General features: G+C 42.7%; 1 protein-coding gene and 1 long non-coding RNA gene across 2 annotated transcripts in view; one reads left to right on the forward strand and one right to left on the reverse strand.

Moving 5' to 3' along the window:
- Positions 1-24,353, forward strand: part of LOC142821382 (uncharacterized) — a 55,720-nt gene that overhangs the window by 15,789 nt on the left and 15,578 nt on the right. The window contains exon 2 of the long non-coding RNA XR_012898158.1: positions 16,838-16,923. This is a non-coding gene — a long non-coding RNA (uncharacterized LOC142821382). The remainder of the gene's footprint in view (positions 1-16,837; positions 16,924-24,353) is intronic.
- Positions 10,893-24,353, reverse strand: part of WDR4 (WDR4 tRNA N7-guanosine methyltransferase non-catalytic subunit) — a 39,137-nt gene continuing 25,676 nt past the window's right edge. The window contains exons 8-11 of the mRNA XM_006137870.4: positions 22,761-22,825; positions 21,359-21,542; positions 19,892-19,961; positions 10,893-15,289 (exon numbers count right to left, since the gene is read on the reverse strand). Coding sequence (XP_006137932.2) covers positions 15,111-15,289; positions 19,892-19,961; positions 21,359-21,542; positions 22,761-22,825 — 498 coding nt within the window. The 3' untranslated portion in view covers positions 10,893-15,110. The remainder of the gene's footprint in view (positions 15,290-19,891; positions 19,962-21,358; positions 21,543-22,760; positions 22,826-24,353) is intronic.

A 24,353-nucleotide genomic window follows, 5' to 3' on the forward strand; every position in this document is an offset into this window, starting at 1 on the left:
GTACCTGAGGCTATGTCTACACTTGCGGCTTCTTGTGCAAGAAATATGCAAATGAGGCTAAGCGTGGAATATTGCTGAGCCTCATTTGCATAACTAATGAACCACCATTTTTTCGGAAGAGGCTCTTGTGCCAGAGGGAGCGTCTACACTGCCCCTTCTTGCGCAAGAAAAACCCTCTTGCACAAGGCTGTTATTCCTGAAAATAATCAGCTTAGCGGCATCTTGTTAGTCTTTAAAGTGCTACATTGTCCTGCATTTTGCTTCAGCTACCCCAGACTAACACGGCTACATCTCTATCACTGTGCAAGAGGGGTTTTCTTGCGCAAGAAGGGGCAGTGTAGACAGCTCCTTCTGGCGCAAGAGCCTCTTCTGCAAAAATGGCAATTCATTAGGTATGCAAATGAGGCTCGGTGATATTCCATGCTTAGCCTCATTTGCATATTTCTCGTGCAAGAAGCCGTGAGTGTAATCATAGCCTGAGGGAGCAGCCTGCTGGTCTGTGGAGCTCTGCTAGAAAATTTAGCAGGCATCTTGGCATATATTGATTGCTATGTCCCCATTGGATCCAGCACCAATGTTATGCCCTGAACTTGCCTATTTTCAAGAACATTTTTAATAATCTTTTGCACTGAATTTATAGGATCATTATGAGTGCAACCTCTAACCTTTTTATTGCCGTGCTTAGCTCAGCTAGCTGCCCAGAGAACACTGAACTAATAATGAAACAGCACAAAGTTCCTTTATTCTACCCAACAAAGGATCCTCCTGTAGCTTGCCTGTAAGTGTGGGTGTAACTAACTAGACAATGAGCAGATGACCTAGAAATCAGTGGTTACTATACAAAAAGCAATGAGGAGGCGAGAGACCGAACTGTATTATAACAGGGATGAGCTTTTGTTCTTTGTCGGGTCTCTTAAATTGTAAGTTAAGGGCTCGTTAAAGTACAACCCACAGTTGGGGGTCATGCAGGTATTCACTGCTCCAGCAGGAGCTCCAAGAAGGCCAGGGCCAGATGCTTCCCTGCATTAGTCCTGGGATTGATTGTACTTATGCTGTTCTGGGTCTAAACTAGCCCCCTGCACAGGTTTGAAATTGCGCCTGAGGCTTCCCATGTCTTGATGTGTTGGAAGTAGGTGTGTGCTGGGAATGCATCAGCACCCCCTGGCTTGAAATGGTTTTCATTATATACAGAGTTTACCATTTTTAATTCATAGCTTCTCTGCTCTGTTACGCATATTGTTCCAGCCCTTCTGCCTATGGCCCTTAAAGAGTTTTTTTGCACTAGTGAACAGCCGTGGCACAGATACAAATCACTCCCATTCAACCTGCCTTAGAATGTGCTCTGCACTGAGGTCTGCAGGGTAGCATTGGGCAAGGGTGGCAGGTGATAGCCCAGCTGAGGAAGGCAAGTCCCAGCCCCACCCCACCTCTTCTGCCTGAGGCCCACCCCTGGAGCCAAGCCCCACTCACCTCCAGCCCAATCCTTGGCCATATGGAAGGCTGAGGCTGCTACACCATGGCCCCACCCCGGTCTTTCCCAGCAGCTGGGATAAGCTGGGCTGCTGTGCTACAGCCCCAGCCTTCAGGGGGCCAGCATACAGGCAGTTTTGGGAAGGCTGTGCCTTCCCTTGCCTACATTACTGACCACCCATAGGGTTGGCTGCTGGGTGCACAGCTGATGAAGGTTATGATGGGGAATCCTACTGTCAGCAGTATCTTCCCAGGGAGGATTTTCTAGCTGGCACAAAGAGGCTGCAATGCAGAGGCAAATACCTCCCGTTGTGTCTCATGGGCTCACAAGAGAGACTGTAATCACAACATCCCTTAAGGGGGTGCAGTGAGTGCTCCTATTCTCATCCAGCCATAGCACTGACTTCTCCTTGCCTCTTTTGAGTAGCTAGCACTGGCCTTTCCGTTCAAGAGATCATAAGAATTGCAGTAACTGCCATCCCCTTACATCCTTCTCAGGGGCTGGCCGCAATCCACCCTTTTTCCTTTATTACTTTAAAGCACTATCCTGTTAAATAGGAATAAGTGAATAAGACAGGTGGCTGCATCACAAAAATACCCTAGAGTAATTGGTAGGCTGGCTGACAGCCTCTGCAGAAAGCCTAAGGACAGAGTGGGTATGGAGCATTAAATACCTTCTCAGCTCGGGGCTGGTCCCTCTAGCTTAGGCACGACAGAGAGAGCAGGTGGAAGCTTCCACTGATATTGATTGCATTCTGTTTGTCCTATAGGCAGAGAATTTCATTTACTTCTGCACTGGCACTTTGCAATGCTGTAACTTTCAGGCTCAGAGGTGTGAAAAAACACCCCCCCTCATGTCAAGCTACAGAGCTGGAAAGCATCCTCAGTGTGAACCCTCATGGAGGTAGTTTACATAGAGTGCTGGGAGAGGTCATGCCATGGCCATGCTTTCAGTTTAAAGTGCTACCATGGCTGCACTTTAAACTTTTAGGTATAGACAAAGCCCATTTCATATCCCACAGCTTTATGGGGGCTCTGTATTTCACAGAGAGCGCCACTGCGACAAAAATGTAGAGCTGAGGCCAACCACCCTTATTCATGTGAGTAATTCTGACTGAAGTAAATCCTATTGCCTTCTCTAGCATGAGAGATGAGACAAACTAACGAATGAGGCTTTTAGAGCTCATTCCTCTTTCCTTGCAATGGATGATTTCTTCCTTTCTCATCTTCATCGGGTCACTGCCTTGTCACTGGGCTCCATAATGTGCTTCTAATTACTGATACCATACACAAGCTTTCCTCTCCAGAGTGAGACCCCGGCCCATTCTGAAGTGCTGCTCCATACTCCTCTCAGCAATAAGCACTGATACCTGATTTCATACAGCTTACAGCTTTATTTTGCTCATCTCACGACTCTCCAAGCAGACCTTCCAAAGGGCTGATTCATGTTCTGCATTGGCTGCCAGCTAAATAACATGCCTATCTCATCGGTGACATGTCCGTGAAATGAGGGGTTGGGAGGGAGGAGTTGGTCGTGTTATAAGGAAAATGGATTGTTGCTGCTTTTGCTAGTGAGTACGTGTCTTATGAGAGCATGGGTGGTTGTTATCAATATAGATTACTAGCACAATTACCTGGTGTTGCTCAGGTTCTTAAAGGAGGAGCTCAGGGCAAGGGGCTCTGTGTGTGTGTGTGTGTGTGTGTGTGTGTGTGTGTACAGAAGAGGACGGGGAACTGGGGCATCCCCCATCCCCCAAGATTCATTCCCCAAGATTCATACCAGGGCTGCTTGCTCTTCCACTTCCTGTCCTGTCAGGGAGTGAGATGAAAGTGCACAGCTCGTCTGCTCTCTGCCTTCCCCAGCCAGAGTGAGGAATGCAGCAAACTGCACTTGCTCCCTGATGAACGGGAATAGCCAGCAATGACCTCATAGAAATGTGAGGTGGGAAACTTCAGCCTTCACCGCCTTCCCTAAAGGGCGCCTGTATGAGGCTGGGAGCTGGGGCAGTCCTCGGGGGGAGTCTCCAGCCAGCCCCTCTCACCTGCCTGATGATTCTGTCTCTTTTCTTTATGGTTTTATGAGAAGCAATCCCATGCTAGGCATATTCCATTTTCCTGGTGCAACCAAACCCTGACCTTGCTTTAAGTTCTGACAAGAGGAAGCTGCCTACCATATTTGGTGGTCCTAGCTCTAATAGTTTAGGAGGAGATTTTGATTAAACAGACAAACAGACAGACAAACTCAAATATGTACTAGATCATTGTATTAGATATGTTAACATTGCAGAGTTTATATTAGTGCTAAGCTTTTTTACAAGGAGTAGATTATTTTTATTTTATTTATAGTTTTTGAGGCATAGGTTAAGGGTGGGAACTTTGTATTATGGTTTTGATTTAGCTTTGTTTTGTTTTTGTTTTTTGTAATTAATTGCATTGAAGCATAAACGACTGTTTTATTTTTAGATAGGTTAGGGATGGGGCTTGAGCTAAAACATGTTTTAATTGGCTTATTGTTTTTTGTTTTGTGATTTGGTTGGTTTAAAAAAACATTTTTAATAAAATTTTGGAAAGATTATTTTTAGAAATTATTTTAAAATGGTTATTTCTGGAGTCTGGGTGTTAGAGGAATGCTTTGTTGTTAATTTAAGTTAGTTTATTTGTTGTGAACATAATAGTTTTTGAGAGCTTATTTTAAATTTTTGTTCTGAATTTTTTGTAATTTTGTTTAGGAGTTTTAAATTTGGTTTGGATGTTTTAAATTTGGTTTGGGTATAAATTAAAATATTTATGTAGGAATTTATATTGCTTCAGGTGTTTTGATTATAAGATAAATAGTAGGGGTATTAGATTTATACACAGGAGCTGTGTTGACATTGGCAAGATTTTGCGCAAAAGTGGCCGCTTTTGTGCAAAAACTTGCTGACTGTCTACACTGGCCATGAGTTCTTGTGCAAGAACACTGACATTCTAATGTATGCAATCAGGGCTTCTTGCGCAAGGACTATGACGCTCCCACTCAGGAATAAGCCCGCTTGCGCAACTGTTCTTGCACAAGAGGCCAGTGTAGACAGGCAACATGAATTTCTTGCGCAAGAAAGCCTGATGGTTAAAATGGCCATCAGAGCTTTCTTGTGCAAGAGAGCATCCACACTGGCATGGATGCTTTTGCACAAAAGCACATCTCTTGCGCAAAAGCACATACCAGTGTAGAAGCTCTCTTGCGCAAATACTCTAACGCAAAAACTCTTGCATTAAAAGTATTTGCACAAAATTATGCCAATGTAGACGTAGCCCTCAAGTTTTGGAAAGTGAATTTATAACTGTTTTGACATAAAAGGATTGTAAATAAAGTATTGGTTAAATTAAAAATAAAAATGATTAGGATTTTTGTAATGAACATTTATATTAATATGTGTATGTTTGTGTCTAATTTGAAGGTATGGGTACCATGGGAAATTGGACCAGTTAACATTAGTTTTGATCTTCAACTAATTTAGAAAGTTCCTTTACTGAATAGCTGGCCAGCCATTTATATTCCATAGCTCTCCCAGTCTTTAAACCTCTCTGGTTAGTGATTTGAGTTAAGATCTGGATTATTTGCAATGAGTTTCATTGGCAAGGGAAAAGAACTCCTTTTAAATCATATCTCTACATAAGAGTTATGTTGATGACCATAAGTCTCTTTTCACAACATCAATGAAACACATCCCCATAATGCTCATTGTATCGGCTGAACCTGTCCACAGTCATTGCTGTTGAATCAACAGACTTGTCACATCATTAATAGCTATCCCACTAAGCAATTCGCCACTCTGTCACCTTCTGCCACTGGGAGTTCTGGGAACTGATCATGGTGCATCGTGGGGACTGATGCAGTTCTTTCTTTCCCATCACTCCATGGGCTTCCTACTTTCATGCCATTTTTTCAACCGCTCTTGTAAATTGTGCACCCCCTCATCTCTGTCTAACAGCATAGATCCTGAACTGTTGACCATTCTAGTAATGAGCATTATGAACACAAAGCAGCTGGTCTTGCAGTATTTCATGAGCTGTGAAAGACAGACTATGAATTGGTGAAGGCTGCTTTGCTGTCTGCCATGGAAACAAATAATTGATGATTGCTGTTGATGTTCATGGACCAGCTTCCTATGGTGGACTGTTGGTACTGGGCTCGGAAAACAAGGACTGATTGGTGGAATTGCAATGTGGTGCATGTATGCAATGACTAGCGGTGGCTGCAGAATTTTCGGATGCACAAATCTACTTTCCTGGAATTCTGTGCAGAGCTTACCCTAGCACTGCGGTACAAGGGTGCCAGACTGAGAGCTGGCCTTGCTGTGGAAAAGTAAATGGTAATTACTTTGTGGAAGCTGGCAACTCCAGACTGCCACCAGTCAGCTGCTAATCGCTTTGGAGTTGGAAAGTCCAATCTGGAGGGGCTTAGTGATGCAAGTGTGCAGGGCCATTAAATACCTTCTGCTACAAGGGACTAACACTCAGTAATATGTGGGAGATAATTGATGGCCACCACCTCCTCATCAGGGATGAGTCCATTGGCCGTTGCTTCCAGTCCCCCCAGAGTACCACAGGGCTCTTGGTGGCGGAGGTGGGGTTGCCTCTGAGGATGGTATTCAACTCCTTATAGAAGCAGCATTGTCTTTGGCCTCCCTTGCCTTCTACTATGACTGCATCAGTTCCTTGATTTTTAGCACTGCACTCCTGCATGTCCTTTTCGTGCCCCTTCTCCGGCAAGCCACTAGCAATTAGCTGTAGGTGTGGAAATTCTTAGAGCTGATTTGAAGCTGCAACTGCACAGCCTCCTCCCCTCATAGGCCCAGCAGATCCAATAGCTCCGACATGCTGCACATGGGAGCGCATCTGCTGCACAGAGCCAGTCTGGTCAGCTGGGAAGACACTGTGTGAACTGCGTACACCAAGTGAAGAGGAAAAGGAATTTCAAAATGTCTCAGGCTTTTAAATGGGGGAGAGACACATCCCTTTGTGCCTTCAGGGCAGCAGAGTTCCAATGGCTGACCAGAGCATTGTGGGATACCTCCTGGAGGCCAATTAGGGTGACTTAACCAAATGAGGTGTCTCCACTGTGGCTGTGTCATAGTAACTACGTTGCAAAAAGCTCTGTGCTGCTCATCTCTACATAACGAGAGAATGATGTCAGCAGGAGAAGCATGGGCAGTGGGTATGCTAGGCCTGGGAAAGCATTGCCTTCCCAAACCACCAGCCTAGCCCCACTCATACTCCACCCAGAATGCCTACTGGGAGCAAAGAGGCTGGGGCCACATGCCCTGATCCCTCCCCGTGCTCTGGGGTCAGGGAAGTTGGGACCGTGCACCACCCACCGCCCCATGATGCTGGGGGAGGGGCCTGGGCAGAAAGGTGGGGCTGAAGATGGGGTTGGGGGCTTGCCTCCCCCAGTCCTACCTTCACCCACCACCCATGAGGAGACGCATTTCAGTGGTAGAGCTCTGCTGTTCAACTGATAAAACTGTGTAGTGGAGACAAGGCATCTAGTTCTATACCAAACCTACAGAGTGGCCTTTGCTAAATTATGTGTATAAGTACCTGGAAGGTTCACATTTTGTTATTAATCTGTGGTAGCCTAGTGATATGTATGCTGCCTCAATTTTCTCTGCAATAAAGACCCAGTGTCTGACTGGGCTGGAACACACCCAGTCCACTACTGGTTTGAGCTGGCTCTCTGGGTAGTACCATCGAATATTTGAAGCAGCCAGTCTGCCCTGTTTAATGATGTCCATAAAATCTGTATTAACTTTTTTCTTCTTCTTCTTCCATATGAATTCTAACATCCTCCATATTCCTGCTAAGATCATGGAAAGATTTTGTAACAAGAAAAACACCCTTGGCAAAATGTTCATTTTTACTGTGACTGTTCTTGCCAACCAAGAAATTGCATACTTCCGCCAGCACTTAAGATCTTTTTTTCATTTGCTGAAGTAGTAGTCTGACAGTTAAATCATAGAACTCTTTTAGGTTTTTGAGACTTGAATGCCCAGGTAGCTTATAAAATTTGTTGCTGTCTGTACCCAGTATTTTCTGGAGGGATGACTTCACAGAGACTGACAAATTTGCTTTCCCAAAATCCTTCAATACTATTTTTAGGGAAATAGTTGGTTTTAGATATATATTTAGATAGTAGTAGCAACAATATTACATCTGCTTATTACACTGTTTTCTGATGTGTTCCTTCAAGTTTTATTTCTGTGAATCATTCATTTTTTCTTACCCTGTGTGAAAGGCTCCATAACCAGCCCAAACGGTAAAGGAGAATGAGTATAATGCCTACAGACCCCAAGTCATCTGTGGGTGGAACTGAACCTGAGACTTCTACAGCTTAGTGCATGAACCTCTACTGCATGAACTAATTAACTCACACAGCTGCGCTTGTGCTGGTGTAAAGAACAGTGATCCATTTAAAGAACTGGGAAACATAGTTAATATGTGACAGAACTTGCACAAGAAAGCTCCACTTTATTGAATCTCAAAAGGTTTCTCTGTTAAGTGGTGATAAAAGAAATAATGGTGTGTTTTTAATCTGGTATTATGGATAATTCCAAGTACTCCCCAAATATTGTCTGACAATTGTCTATTCTTAATTGTGTGAGCTAGATTTATATAAACTGAGAGCATGAACTGCAATAGGCTAGCTAGTATTTTTGCTAAAATCTTTGTCATGATTCAGCAATGTAAGTCTACTGAAAGCAATCCTTTTCATGCCCATAATTTGATGCATCTCAGTTTCTTAGTCTGAGAGTAGATTTAACAAAAAAATCTGCTAGGACTTTTTCCCCCTTTTGATGACTTTAGTTTGCTCTTTGGCATTCAGAGATGGTACTTTAGAAGTAGATCTGGTGGAATTCATTTTTTAATGTTGATGGATATTATTTAAGCATTTTTAGCTATTTAAATTCTCATGGCTACAGGAAATTGGTGGGGCTCAGCCAATAGTTATTTAATCACAGACATTGTGATTCAAAACATTAAAGCTTCATAACCATTTTAAAAATTGTCTATCATGTCTCAAAACATACAAAGTAAATATCTTTAAATCAAGCTCAAGCAGCATTTGCTTACTTTGCCTACCTGTAAATGCCAATTATCACAATGTAAATAATTTTATGGGTTTGGAGGGGACTGCAAAATTGATATTTATTGCTGAAAATCATATCCTTCCAGATATTGGAAGAGATACTGAGAATAATTACATATTTGATTGACAAATTCTACATTATTGTGATTCTTACATTGTGTGAGGGCAGGAACCCGGTGTAGCCCATGTCTGCCTTATTTCTAATTATGCTGCATTTCTGAATAAGGCTTAGTTTCTGTTTGTCTGCTTCCATATTGATATATTGTAGTGACTTCCCTCCAGCCCTCATACCTTCTTCCCCTTTCTGGCAGCTGCTTTCCCTTGGTTTAAATCCAAAAATTAAATATCAAGGTTGCACATAAATCGGTCCCTAAACTCCCATACTGTCCTCATGAACACTGGCAATCCAAAGGAGGAACATTTCCCACCTAGAGAACCTCAAACCTCACAATAAGAATGGCCATATTGGATCAGACCAAAAGTCCATCTAGCACAGTATCCTGTCTGCTGGCTGTGGCTAATGCCAAATGCCCCAGAAGGAGTGTTGTTCCTGGACTGTGGAAAATATAGAAAATAAGGAATATATTCTAAAGGATATTTGGTTACTTTAAAAAAAATAAAAATTAAATGACTTGTAGTTCCTGGAAACAATATGGATAATTGTTCCAGATAAATCTAAGGCTATGTCTACACTGCAGAGTATCCCTGTATTGCCAAGAGGCAATGGTTCTTCCCTTAAGGGATTTGGAGGCAATAAGCACACAAATTGGGTGAAGGCTTAAAGATTTTACTAAGCAAATATGAAGGTAAAATACAATGCTTAAGATTAGAGCAAAATATAATGAAGCAAATCTTAGAATAAAATACAATACTTATTAAGCCTAAGCAAACCTCAGAATAAAATGCAATGCCTATGTCCCTTCTGCTGCTGGGAACCCCCTGAAGGAGGACAGCAGACAGACCCCCGTGGCCAGTGCATAGCACCTTGTGCAGCTTTGGTCTACGCCAGTGGTCCCCAACCTTTACGGGCTCCCGGGCGCCCAGGGGCGGGGCCACACACGCGCCGGGTGCCCGGGGGCGGGGCCGCGCGTCCTGGGGCACGCCAGGGACGGGGCCGCCCGAGCCCCTTGTGCCGTGGGCCCGGGGCTGGCGCCGCCGCCTGATCTGCGTGCCTGGGGCCGGCACCGGCGCCCGCATGTGCCCCGGGGCTGGGGCCGCCCGAGCGCCGCGCACCAGGCACCGGTGAGTGTCCCGTGCCTGGGGCCGGCGCCTCCAGTGCGCCGGGGGCGGGGCCAGCCCGGGCTGTCGGCGGGAGCCTACAAATGTCCCGGCGGGTGCCGCGTTGGGGACCACTGGTCTACACCGAGGTTCCAATGTTAGGAATATTCCCGGCCTTTATATACTATTGGATTTACAGTAATCACACCTGTTTTGAGAACCTAACAAGATCATTGATACATTGCATATTTTCCCACATCCAATAATTAGCTTGTTGATACTTTGCATATTTTCCCAGGCCAAATAATTAGCATTATCAGGTGGGAAACATTCAGCAAAGATAGCTATGTGATCTTCCCAAGTGTTCCTGCACTCCTGTACAATGTGCATGGCCATGGGACCTGTCCCAGAACTTGTTGAAAGTCAACAGTGCATTCCTACACTGTACCATCTTGAACAAACAGCTCACTCTTAGAGAACAACAAAAGAATAATAAGAAAAGAGCACAAATGGCTGCCTAGAGCATCCAGGCATAAAAGGAATGATTGTGGTACATCGCCTAATTTCCTCGACCTAACAATCGTCTTCCACATTTCCACTACAATCCTGAAATAGCTATTCTGCATCTATTGAAGCAGCCCGTTATTTCGAAATAAATTTCAAAATAATGGGAGGCTTATTTCAAGATCCTGATATCCCTTGTTCCACGAGGGTTAAGGGGCATTTTGGAATATCGAGTTATTTCAAAATAAGCTTTTTCTAGGTACGGATGTAGTGTAGACACACCCTGTAGGTTCTAGTATTCTATGATATTATGATTTTTTTTAAATGTGAAAAATCCATATACAGATCCATATATTTACATTTCTTCTGTTGTGGAACATCACCATTCTTTTCCCTATTAATGTAGAAGATTTGAATCATTAAGGAGAGTTAGGGTACTGAAGAAAGATATAGACACACTCAACATTACAAAAACAAATTAACTAACCCTCAAATATGGAGATGCTGTCTTGGTAACATGCTGATGTAAGAGACCGGGACTGCAATTCCTGTTTAAATCAGAACAAAAAATAAGTTTGCACTGCATTGTTAAAGCAAGTGGGTTTCAACACTGATGTTAAGAGTTAGTTTAGCACATGCTCCTAATAAGTCTGCAGAAATGTAATGTTGAAATGGATGGATTAATGAGCACTGTTCAGATTAGCTGCTTTGCTGTTTCATGCCCGTCTTCCCTGGGTATGTCTACAATACAATTAAAACTCCACAGCTGGCTTTGCCAGCTCACGGAGCCTGGGCTGAGGGGCTGTTTAATTGCAGTGTAGACATTTGAGCTTGAGCTGCAGTGTGGGCTGTAGAACCTGTGAGGTGGGCAAGTCCCAGAGCTCAGGCTGCTGTATGAGCCTAGAGATCTACACTGCAGTGAAAGAGTTCCCCTACAGCCCTAGCCCTGAGCCCAAGCCAGCTGTGGGTATCTAACTGCAATGTAAGCATACCCTTTAATGTGCTACTTTGGAAGAGACCATGAGCAACTGTGAATTTCTTACATAACAATCCCCCTTTTTAATCAGACACAAAAGAAATCTCTGGCAATGAAAATGTATATTTGGATAGCTTTCAACTAACTAGCACGCAGCTTTCTATATACCTCGTAAGCCAATGCTGTTTTAAACATTGTTGATGTTCTGAGACCAAAAATACAATATTCTGGTTGAAAGTTAAGGAATAGGAATTTAGGGCAAAACTTATTATTCAGCTGTGAGCTGCTAGACAATATTGATTTCCTGTGGTTCGGCAAATTCTCTGGTTCATCACTGGTCAGGTCCCAAGTGTGCCAGACTAAAGAGTTCAGCCTTTACAGGAACTGAACTATGTTTTTGTGGGGAAAGCTTCTGAACAAGTATAACAATGGAAGAACTTAACCAAAATAAACCACTGTCATAACTATCAGCATATCAGAGGACACGGGCTGGTATAAACAAAGTAGTGCAGTATTGGTATGTTTAGCTGTAAAAAAAAAAAAAGCCATTTTAAGGCTTCATAGGGATTAATGATTGTTTGAAGATTATGCCATCCTTGACATGCCCCTGTTTATGTTGGGCATTAAATTATGCTTTAGTCCTAGCATCGCAAGTCAAGGTGTAAACAAACCCAATTGCCCAAGTTTAACAGGCTACGGTAGTTCAGATGCCAAGGTGAGGAGTGTAGCCTAGATAGCTAGAGAGAAAGAAACAAGCAAGATGAAATAGAGGGTAGAAAATATGCAGACCTATCAAATGTTTGTGTAACTGAATCATCTGTCATTAGCCATTACAAATATCAAGTATCACAATGCAAGTTTTTCATTCTTTTCCCCCTGCAGTGACCAATGTTAGATTCCAGCTATTGAAAAAGCCTGTTTGCACCAAGATATCAGATAAAGCATGGGTAGCTTGGGCACTTCAAAAGAATTGAAAGAGAAGGGTTTGTAAATCTTATAGTTGAATCCCTTATTATTTTAGAAATATGTCTGTCTGTCCATCCATCCACTTGTTCAAGAACTCCTCCTAAATGGTAAAAGCTAGGGCCACCAAATTCAGTATGCAGCTTCCTCTTATAACTTAAAGCAAGGTTTAGGATTATTCTGTTTCGAAAGTAATGACATGTTTAATTTAGAAACTAGACAACCTGCTTAAAGCAAAGCATTTAAAGCAAAATGGAGAGAAAACATCCAAATAACAAACTGAATGCAAGACTAATTTTCCCTCAAGAAGAGCCATTCCTGGAGCCTACGAAGGCCCATCTCCTTTTGAGACACTCCACAGAACATCTGTCAACCTGTCTTGCTAGAAGCTTCTGACAAGTGAAGACACTCCTTCCTGCCTGAAAAGCACTTAACTCTTTAATGTTTTGGATCTCCAGGCTACTAGCCTGGATAAAGCTTGAATCTTCTTTGAAGACAAGGTCTTTGAAGTCAAGAGCTTACTTCTCTGCTTTTCGATTTTGTAAAAAGGGGGGAGGGGGGAGAGAACCTCTTTACCTAAAGCTATTCTCATGTTGCTTTCCAGTTTGCTCTTCCCACAGACTAAGTTAGCTCAAGTCCCACAGGAAATTCCAATAAATTACTAGAGTTACACAGTAACTTTACCTCACTGATCATGTTACTTACACTATGAAGGCCATTATTACATATGAGTATTCAGAGAGCAGCATCAATCTATCAATCACAGGCTGGCCTATAGGATTGACATAGAACCAATAGTGCTGATGCTAAAAACATTATGAAATAAAGTCACAGGACTGGACCTTAAACCCATGACCCTCACAGTGAACCACGTTTAAGGTCATGCTGGGATTCTAAGCTTGGCAAACAGCTTTCAAAATTGATTGTCTACAGCTGAGCTCCTACATTCATTCATGTTCAGGCACCAACATGGGACCTGATTTTCAGAGTTTCTGAAGTTCCTCATGGAGCCAGGGAGAGATGTGGGTGCAGACCACTTTCTATAGGGGTTCAAATAATGGAGTTAGACTCCTAATTCTAGCCATAACTCCTCTGGCTGTTTTTTCTTATCTGAAAATGAGAATATTTGCTTTAGCCACATGGCACAATGGGCACTGAATAAGAGAGTACTGCACTTTGGAATATTAAGCAATAGAATGTGTAGGTTTCACATTTACCTTCATTTCTGCAGTATCTCGTTTGAGTCTTCATAGCACTGAGGTGTAACTGGGCCCACTTTATACTAGGATAGTACCCACAGATCCTAACCCGGACATAGGCCATATTTTATGGTACACTGAACAAACAAGTGGACAATCGATCCCTGACTTTCCAATACATGACATTACTGCATCACACTGACACTAATGGAAGCTTTGTCATGACAAAAGGCAGACTCCTAAAGCAATATGGAAAGAAGTCCAGATTAGACCATTCAGATGAATGTAGTGTATTTGCTGGTTCCATAGTAGTGCATATAAAGCTTCCATCTGAAGTGGGACTTTCAAACAAGGCATTCATTAAAAAAAGAAACATTTTTTTCAAGCTTTAACAGCAACAAACACAAAAGGGCCCCAGAGATTGATTGTGGATCCTACAATAAAAGAAATAGGATAATTCAATTTTACGCATGTGGATATAAGCACTGGATTCTGTTTTGTTACTGATCAACAGCTAATAGTCTAGAAATAAATTGAAGCATTTTTCCTTTGTAACTCACCAATCTCTTGTATATTGGTTGCATGAAAAGTTGTACTACTTAAATCTAAAAAGGTTCAGATCCCTAGTGTAAGTCATGTAAGTTTCCGGATAGATTTTCATTTCATAGTGTCTCAGGTTTTTAATGGAGCATATGGATTTATACATCCAGTTTTACAATTCCTTCTGAAGTCGTCTTGGAATATAATGTACAAGTTGCATTGATATAGATGCAGTTTCTCTGCCATTAAATACATGTATGATAAAATAACTGATGCCATAAGATTATCTCAACCATTGTCAAGATTTTTATTTCTTAGCTAGCGTCAAACTTCAGTCTCAAAAAAAAAAACATACGAGATAGTATTGCACTAGGTCCTCCGAAACCATTTGTACAAATAAGCAGAATGCAGCAAATCAGTCTTCATCAATTGGCTTTGGGATTTGGTTGACACCTTTTGCTGCTTTACAATATGTAAAATCTATTCCTGCATTGCTTCCAGTGGGAATTCTCTGAGTAAAGAGGGCTGGATTAAGTAGCAACATAGAATTCATAACACAATCTGTAAGTTTAAGCATAAAAATAAATGTGGCAAAAGCCTGCTAGTTACAGCCTTATATATACACATATTTAAAATATTTTTTTCAAAAGAATAATTTTTCGTGATTATCCTTTTCTAGGCTGCAGTATTAAATGAACTAAAACAAAACTAAAATACTTGGCATCAACGTCTAATTACACACTTTTTCCTTAGGAAACCAGCCCCAATGTAGGTGATATATGGAGTATAGTAAGAGACATCTATTCTCCATGTAAAGCACTCTCTCACTAGGAAGATCTAGTGCTTCAGACTGCTAATGCTGCATTACCAACACTAAGTTTTCCAATTGCTGGGCTAGAACAAAGGGCAAGGAACAATATATATAGTAAATAAAATATCTGTTGAAAGCAGGATATTGTGATGACAAGAAAATTAACCTGATTCATTAAAACTGTCCCCTATGTGACATGACAAACTATTTGTATGTCATTTACTTTGCTTAGATAAAAGTCCAGTGCCTAGCTCAATTTCTTTCAGTGTTCCAGAAGTTACAAGCAAACGGTGCAGTTAATGGTCAGGATGATTCACTTGTTCTGATCTTTTTAGTTTCTCTCTGAGATTCAGGCTGCAATTCTTTTCTTTTCTTCTTCTGCTGCTGCTGGAGTCTTTCCTCTTTCTTTTGTAGATAAACAGCCATGTTGTCAAACGAGGCCTTGTAAAGACTGCTGTAGCAGCTTTCTGTCCCAACAGAACCTGTGACAGGAAAAACAAGACAATATGGGTACTCAGAGCACTGTTCCCAACTACTTCTTGCACTGAAATTTTAAATGTATTCCTGACTCCTATAATTCTTCATTATAATTCTAGACATCTTAATGCACAACATTTTTATTGTTTAAATGTGGCAAGACACTCACAAATCACCACAACAGCCATATACACAAAGGCCAAGATTTTTAACAATCACTTAATGTTAGAATTCAAAATCCATACTTAAGCCTGTCTGACTTTTCAAGAGTACAGAGCACCCAACAGTGTTTAGTTTAGTATTCCCTGCACTCTTTTAAAAAGAAAAGACATTAGAAAAATTCAGACTGGACATTATGAAATAAGCACACAAACACCATCTTGCACTGACCAGTGCAGGTTCTGCCACTCCTTTGTGAGATTTTTACAGTATACGCCGAGTGTCCTTATCAAGGAACACCCGTGGTTCAGAGGAGGAAGTGATTCTGTGAGCTGTTGCTCCTGCTGCCCACCTCCAGCTAGAGCAGGCATGTCCAAAGTCCGGCCCGCGGGCCAATTGCGGCCCGTGTTCCGATTTAATATGGCCCCCGCTTCCTCCCCGGCGCTCTTTTGAACTGGCGCGCCCAGCGCGCCGCTTCCGGCTGCGCCGCTTCCGGCTGCGCCGCCGCCGCCCATGGCCTCCGCGGTCCTAGAGCCTGCCCTGTAGGGCACATCCGCAGCCCTGCTCTCCCGCTCAGCTGCGGGTTCGCCCTGCCCCTGGGCCGCCGTGCCCTGCGCTCTCCGCCCACCTCCGACCCTGCGGGCCCTCCGCCTTGGGGCTGAGAGTGCGGGGACGGCCCTCACGCATGTTCACTTCTTCAAATCTGGCCCTCTTTGAAAAAAGTTTGGACACCCCTGAGCTAGAGGAATGGTAGCACGCAGAATGGCTTCCCCTGAGGTTTTTCCCAGCTGCTTCCATAGCAGCAGGGGATGGTGTCTGGGAGCAAGGAGTCACCTGTGGCCCGGGAGCAGGGCAGCAGATAACCTCCCTCCCTTCTCCCACCCAGACCCTGGCAGCTGCCCCGGCAAAAACTTTAATCTGACATACCCTGTTTCCCAGGGTTGCTGGATTAAAGAGGGTCAAAGTGCACATCCTTCTGCTTAAATGTACTCTTACAGCAGGACACATATGATCCCTGTAAAATGCCTGAACAGTTAAAGATAGATTGGAAGGTTACTCTGGGGAATACAGACAAACTGGCAGGTGAGGAGTTTTGTATTTCAAGAAGCAGGTAGTAGAGGGTGGTCTAATTCACATCTGGGATTCCTTCTTAATCAATCTCCGCTTCTGCCCCAATCCTTTCCACCACCTAACTTATCTAAAATCTTTAAGTAAAAAGAGAAACAGACAGGTATGGACAGGAAAAACAGGGAAATTAGTGAGTAAACAATTAAGTTACATATCAATTGTATTTTCCACTTGAATACATTTAGGGTTTGCTGAATCTCTTTTAATGGGTAATAGTTTATTCAATTTATCATTTAAATACTGATCTTCTGCTTCTATAATCTTAGGTTACAAGAGATCTTAGAGATTCCATGATCTCCAGCTGTCTAAGGGAGGAAACCACACAAGCAATCTCATTGTTTTATCAAGAAGGGTAAGTACCTTTTTTTTTCATAATCTGTAAAAGCACTAATTACACAGCTGGAATAGGTGCTCATCAACCGAGCCACCTCTTGTTAATTAGCTATAATAATCACTATGCTCTGAATAGTCCTCCTTTCCCAGCTGCATATATCCAGAGACTCTTATAACACATTATGGTAATTTTGCTGTGCTAGAAAGTAACTCTGAATAATACAGAAATAGAGGAAAACAAGTGAATTCGTTCTCACTCGGGATTCTGCTTTTAACATGGATATACCTTGAAATGTCTGAACTGTATAAAACACAGCATTATGAACATAACTACTTTCTAATGGATGCAGAAATCTACTTTCAGATATTAAGCCCAATTTTAATGGAAATGGGATAGAGAAAATACCTTATTGTTAACATCTAATCTGGGGAGTATTACATTTCATTTTACAGAAATTCTGACAAATTACCTGGGTTGATAATTTTCCTGAATATATAATGGTCCTGTATACAGTGGAGTCCGGATTATCCATCACCCAGTAATCCGACACTCCACTTTATCCAACTCTGCAACTCCCAGGGATTGTGTCCCCAGGAGCTGCAGGGTCAGATACACCGTGGGCTGGGAGAACGGTCCCGTTAGCTGCCCCGTCGCTCCAAGGGAGCAACAGGACAGCTGATGCCGCTCCTGCCGGGGGAAGAAGCGGCCCTGCCAAGAGCAACATCAGCTGCTCCATTGCTCTCTACAGCAGAATCTCTATCATCCGACATATTCAGTAATCCGACCATATGTCGGTTCCGTTTAGGTTGGATGATAGGGACTCTACTGTACCTCCTTTTTTGAGGCATAAGGGATCTTGTGCAAAAGCGATTTTTTGTGCAAAACGGCCCCATCTACACTGCTTGTTTTTGCGCAAAATCCTCTTCCACAAAAAGCATCGGCAGAGAATATGCAAATGAGAGCATGACAAATACTAACGAGCACTTAGTTTGCCTTGTCTCTGCCGACAAAAGGCTGCAGTGTAGACGTAGCCTTAGTTTCACATTCAGGAAAGAGACAAGAGAAGAGCATTCCAGGTCAGTGCAATAAGACAGATGCTCTTGTGGTTCTTTATTAACGTATGTGTATGTCCAAAACATTTATAACACACCAATGCTGATATGTGGACAGCTACATCACAGTTAAGTGTCTGTAAACACTTGGAAAGTGGCAAGGTGATAGGGAACAGCCAGCATGAATTTGTAAAGAACAAATCGTGTCAAACCAATCTGACAGCTTTCTTTAATAGGATAACGAGCCTTGTGGATAAGGGAGAAGCGGTGGATGTGGTATACCTAGACTTTAGTAAGACGTTTGATACAGTCTCGCATGATATTCTTATCAATAAACTAGGTAAATACAACTTAGATGGGGCTACTATAAGGTGGGTGCATAACTGGCTGGATAACCGTACTCAGAGTAGTTATTAATGGTTCACAATCCTGCTGGAAAGTCATAACTAGTGGGGTTCCGCAGGGGTCTGTTTTGGGACCAGCTCTGTTCAATATCTTCATCAACGATTTAGATATTAGTATAGAAAGTACGCTTATTAAGTTTGCAGATGATACCAAGCGAGGGGTTGCGACTAATCTGCAGAATAGGGTCATAATTCAAAATGACCTGGACAAATTGGAGAAATGGTCTGAGGTAAATAGGATGAAGTTTAATAAAGACAAATGCAAAGTGCTCCACTTAGGAAGGAACAATCAGTTTCACACATACAGAATGGAAAGTGACTGTCTGGGAAGTATTATGGCAGAAAGGGACCTAGGGGTTATAGTGGACCACAAGTTGAATATGAGTCAGCAGTGTGATGCCATTGCAAAGAAAGCAAACATGATTCTGGGATGCATTAACAAGTGTGTTGTGAGCAAGATATGAGAAGTCATTCTTCCACTCTATTCTGCGCTGGTTAGGCCTCAATTGGAGTATTGTGTCCAGTTCTGGGCACCGCATTTCAAGAAAGACGTGGAGAAATTGGAGAGGGTTCAGAGAAGAGCAACGAGAATAATTAAAGGTCTAGAGAACATGACCTATGAGGGAAGGCTGAAGGAATTGGGTTTGTTTAGTTTAGAAAAGAGAAGATTGAGGGGGGACATGACAGCAGTTTTCAGGTATCTAAAAGGGTGTCATAAGGAGGGAGAAAACTTGTTCATCTTGGCCTCTGGGGACAGAACAAGAAGCAATGGGCTTAAACTGCAGCAAGGGAGGTTTAGGTTGGACATTAGGAAAAAGTTCCTAACTGTCAGGGTAGTTAAACACTGGAATAAATTGCCCAGGGAGGTTGTGGAATCCCCATCTGTGGAGATATTTAAGAGTAGGTTAGATAAATGTCTATCAGGGATGGTCTAGACAGTATTTGGTCCTGCCATGGGGGTAGGGGACTGGACTCGATGACCTCTCGAGGTCCCTTCCAGTCCTAGTATTCTATGATTCTAGTTAGAGTAGTTTCCAACTGGAGAACTGTTGCCCACTTTAGAAAGGCTGAACTTTCAGACTGCTGTGAGGCAGACAAGTATTAGTTCTACATGGAGAAGGAAACCAAATCAGAAGTTCAGGATATGTCTATACCGCAACTGGGAGCGAGCCTACCAGCCCAAGTGGACAGACTCATTCTAAGGGGTTTGAGCTAGTGTGCTAAAAACAGCAGTATGGATAGTGTGCCATGGGCTGCAGCTCAGGCTCTCATGTCTATGCGACCCCCTAGGGCTTGAGCTGAGCCACAGCCAGAACTTCCACATAGCTAATTTTGGTGCATAAGTTCAAGCCCCACTAGCACAAGTCTGTCTACCTAGTGTGGAGGGTTCACTCCCAGCTTCAGTGTAGACATGCCCTAAGCGGTTTGTCCATAGCCAGAGGAAAGGCATGAACAGAACTCTGATACGACTCCATTCCTTGTGCTTTAACCCATGTCACATTCCCTGGCCTTTTTGACCAAGTTGCTCACCTTCAAACATTGTCCAGTTGTCGTGCAGGTATTTTGACATTTTCATTAACCCTCTGTCATCAGCAACAGGCTGGGAAAGGAAAGAAAAGAACACTTATTCACACTGCTCCTCATGAGCAATCAATCACACTTTGTACATGCATTTCTCAGTGCCCTGGTTAATGCAAAGCCTCAACCAAGTCTCATGACAAAAAGGGAGAATAAAGAGAACACCTTTCCTTCCCAAAAACTCATCACCGAGGCCTGGCAAGGGATCACCATGTTCTGCTTACAGCAGCCTGGAGAGCAGAGCTTGCCCAAGGATTTAAAGGAAAAGTGGGACTCAAAGAGGTAAAGAAATAGGGGAAGAGGTAAAGGTCCAAGAGCTTTCCTATAATACACAACTCTTCTTAGATTTACAAGGGTGATGAATGTATTGCCTGGATGTCTAATGGCTACTATAGGGAATCCAACTTTGGTGATTCAGTTCCCAATGGAACTGTAACAGATACTAAAAGGGCCACCGCTGTTTGTTCCCTCCTCACAGCCTCTCCTTTTGAGATAGATACAGAAAAGGTTGGGCAAGGAGCACTCTTCCTCAATTGTTTCTTTCTTTTTTAGCTCCCTCTTCCTGAAGGCCACTAGTAGAATCTATATCTTACCACCATGGTCAGGGACGAAAGAACTTTAGAAAGCGAGTCAGCACATTTTTCACTGGGATGGATGGACGCTATGTAGTTTTCCTGAGCTGTAGCCCTACACCAGTGTGTCACACGCTTCAGCATGGAAACTGACACTCGTCCCATAGAGTCAGTTGGCTCCTGGGACAAGGTGTGGGTGCAGACTACGGCCAAGAAATACTACTGCTCAGCCTAGTAAGAGGAAGGTTGAGAGTCTCATTCTTCAGGCAGACAGCTCCTCTTGCTGTTCCTATTTGAAATTCCCACTCCTAGAAAGGCTTCACCACCAGCCAATTAGGAGAGAAGCAGTTTTTCAAAACCATGGAAGAGCAGGAGCTCTCACTGGGATTTTGGAAAGAGAAGTAGCTGTGCTCCCCTATGTTCCCTTTTAGTTTAACTACTGGGTTAGGGTAAGAAGATGGTGTGGGAAGCTGAGGAGGCCTTCCAACCAGGAAAAAATTCTGAGAAGAGTGTATAAGGGCTGTTTTTAATAGAGTGAAATTAATGTTTAAGAGCAGAGACACTACTTTAAGGCTAGGAACCATTGTGGAGATACCTCAGTACCGACTCTTCTATGGCGGACCTGAGCATCTTGAGCTGAGACTGCCAATCATGCTAAATTCTGTGTTTTGCACCAACTAGGGAAATAAAACAAATCCATTTCTGATCAGATGCAGAATGGATCTCAATTCAAGAGCCAGAGCATTAAAGCAATTGTGCCATTCAACTTTCACTCAACTCTTCTGCCTTTTGCTGAGGAGACTTGAGTAGACCCAAGATATTGCAACTGTATCAGAATACATCTAACCTGCCACTGTCCATTCACAGGCCTGTAGAGTAAAAGTGGTGCTTCTTTGTCCTCCTGCAGTATCCAGAGCCCACCTGATTCCTCAAATACAACGTCCCAGCCTTTATGCTTCAAAGAGATCTGGTGTTTGTAATCTAACAGCTGGGTAGCAGCATCCAAATGGAAGATGTAAACTGTAGGAATACTTTAAAGAGAAATAAAACGCAATTACCATTATCACAAATCCTGCCTAGAGCTATCACTTGTGCACAGTACATGATATCTACCCACTCCAAAATTAGTCTGGAGTAAAATCAGCAGCATTTAAAGCACAAATCTTAAAAAATAGACTGTTTATTTACAACCCCAGAGGCTAAAGTGAATTGCAGATACGGCAGAATTTAATATTTCCATCCAAAGGTTACACTAATGAAAAAAATCATTTGAAGTGTTTCTTCCAAGGTCAGACTATTTTAAAAGGAAGGCTAGCAAAAAGAGGAAGCCTCATACTACTAAAGAATATTTTCTCAGTATCAGTTGCACAATTTATGTTAGAGTTCACAACCTGAAGGATAATTAAAGAGCATCAGCACAAATAAAACAGGATAAGAGCACTAACAGGTGTGTGTGGGTGCGGGGGGAACAGAATGTAACTAAGGAGAGTCAAGAAAATGGGCTCTGTACTGGAGGCCCAACATCTATTCCCCTGCATCCACGATCTCCACGTACAAAACTTCTCAAGAGCTGTTAAGCCCAGCAGCAAATATTTCAGTTCAAATCACAGGAACAAGGCTCCTGTGCTGGCACACGAGAGAGTCACAAAAGGGGGAAGTGCCTCCATGGTGGAACTGTTGCTTCACACACAGGCAACTTAGGGTGTTCTCCTCACCATACCCAAGCCTGTGTGCTGGATAGAACTCCTATTATTAAACTTAATAGGCAACGACAGCCTGGGAGCTGGGTGGCAGGGCGACCTAGCAACGACCTAGCCTCAGTGTTCATATCACAGAGTGCTAGTGGCAGAACAGCCCTTTAACTGTAGTTCTTCACGCTGTTTTACATTGTTATCAGTTCACCTGCACTGACTCCTGACCTATAGCACGGTAAAGACTGGACTCAGGCCAAAAGGCCTTTGGGAACTGTTCCACTATATCTTGAACTTGAGAGTAGCTAGAGTATATATGGACTGTATAAAACATTGCAAGGGTTTTGAGCTGCCTCTGTTTGAATTGATACTGAGAACATTCAGAGCCCTCGCAATGCTCATGCTAAAACTCATGATGAAACCCCCATTCTTTTGGAGAGCTCACAACAAGACAGCCTCTTTAAATTCAGAGAGTCTGAAACACCCAACTCCAGATGTCTAACTATCTGTCCTTTCTTTAAAGCTATAATTTTAGCAACCGTTCCTCTTTATTCTTACCAGTCGCACAGAATGGCAATGAAATTTCCTTGACAACAATAGGCAAGTCTTGACACGGTGTATTTCTGACAGGAGGGAAAAACATATAATTATATCTTGACACACTTGGGGTGGGAGGAAATTTAGGATTAATTTAGGAATCCAATCTATGGAACTTCATGGGAGCTCCATTTAACAATCATTTAGTCAAGCTTAAGTAGATAGCGAGACAGTAGTCCTTTCCCCCCCAAAAAATACCACACTTTGGCCTTCTGTACACCCCACCTTCCAAAATGATTAGCATAAATGCTTAAATAATTTAATCCAACATGAAGTAAGCAGTCTCCTGAGAGACCCACAGTGGTGCAGCCTTAAGGAAATATAGTAGCATCTTTTTAGCCTTTAAGGATTGTGAATTGCAGAGGAAATATTCATATATTTTAAGTGTCCTTAACCAGAATGCCACCCTATTGGTTCGTAGGTTACATATAACGGGAACAAGGTAGAGACCATGTCTGGTGTAAATAGCAAATGCACTGATATGTAGCCAATGTTTTTGTAAAGTGGGCTTGATTTCACCCTTTGATAAACAAGGCATCCAGGGGGATGTGTGCTGTAAGAAGAAAGATGGAAATAGCTAGTTTCAACAGAAGCACTAATAACCAAGAAAGGAGGTAGTTTTACAGACATAGCTATAAAATGCCTTTGCTTGAAAATGCCCTACCACCCACCTAAAAGCTATACAGAATATAATGCCATGCTCCACATGCAGCAAGTTTGTGTAACTTGATTTGTGGGTGAGTAGTAATGAAAAACCTGCTTTTTTTATTTTTTAAAAAAGCAAGAATTCTGCCTGGGGTATTTTAAAAACAAAAACCCACTCATGACTCCCAATGCAAAAACTTGCTCTATTGCATTTTTAAAGCCCTGGAGAAGTCATCTCTGGAAGGAATAGCTCAACTCCAGCAGACCAAGGAAATGAATCCACTCCTTCCTTCACTATGGTGGCAACATGATAAAAGGAGCTTTTGAGCTCCTCTGCTGGCACAATACTGGGTGAAGGGTCAGTCACTGCATGGTCCCTCATTAGCCATGGCTGTGAGCTCAATTTAGGGGCAACCACAAGGTTCCTACTTCTTGAGCTAGCTGTTGGAGTGCAGGCAGTACCCTAGAACTAATGACTGGACATGTAATCTGGGGGAGGAAGCAAGGGCTGTGTTGCTTGTCAACATCAAACAAGTGTAATGCAAGATGGTAATCCCTCTTGCCCAGAGAAGCACATTCATCTAGAATTGTTATTTTTATAGCCTGTGGCTTATAGAGAGGCAGAAACAGCCAGAAAGAAGGTTACACGGTGGCATCTATCCATATCTACACGCTATTAGTGCTGTAAAATATCTTAATTACAGAGTAAATAAAGAATGCATTGTGCAGTGCCATCTCTAAGCTGAAAATAAAAGCCAGGCAGCATGCACTTTCCTTCTCTGATTATCTGTTTGGACATGAGGGGAACATTTTCTAAAGGTCACTATCAACAGAGAAATAAATTTCAGAGCACTTGAGAACAGATTGGACTGGTCAGTTGCTGCTCTGCAGAATCAATTATTACATGTT

The sequence above is a fragment of the Pelodiscus sinensis genome, chromosome 1 (genome assembly GCF_049634645.1).
Source record: "Pelodiscus sinensis isolate JC-2024 chromosome 1, ASM4963464v1, whole genome shotgun sequence".
Taxonomy (NCBI): Eukaryota; Metazoa; Chordata; order Testudines; family Trionychidae; genus Pelodiscus; species Pelodiscus sinensis.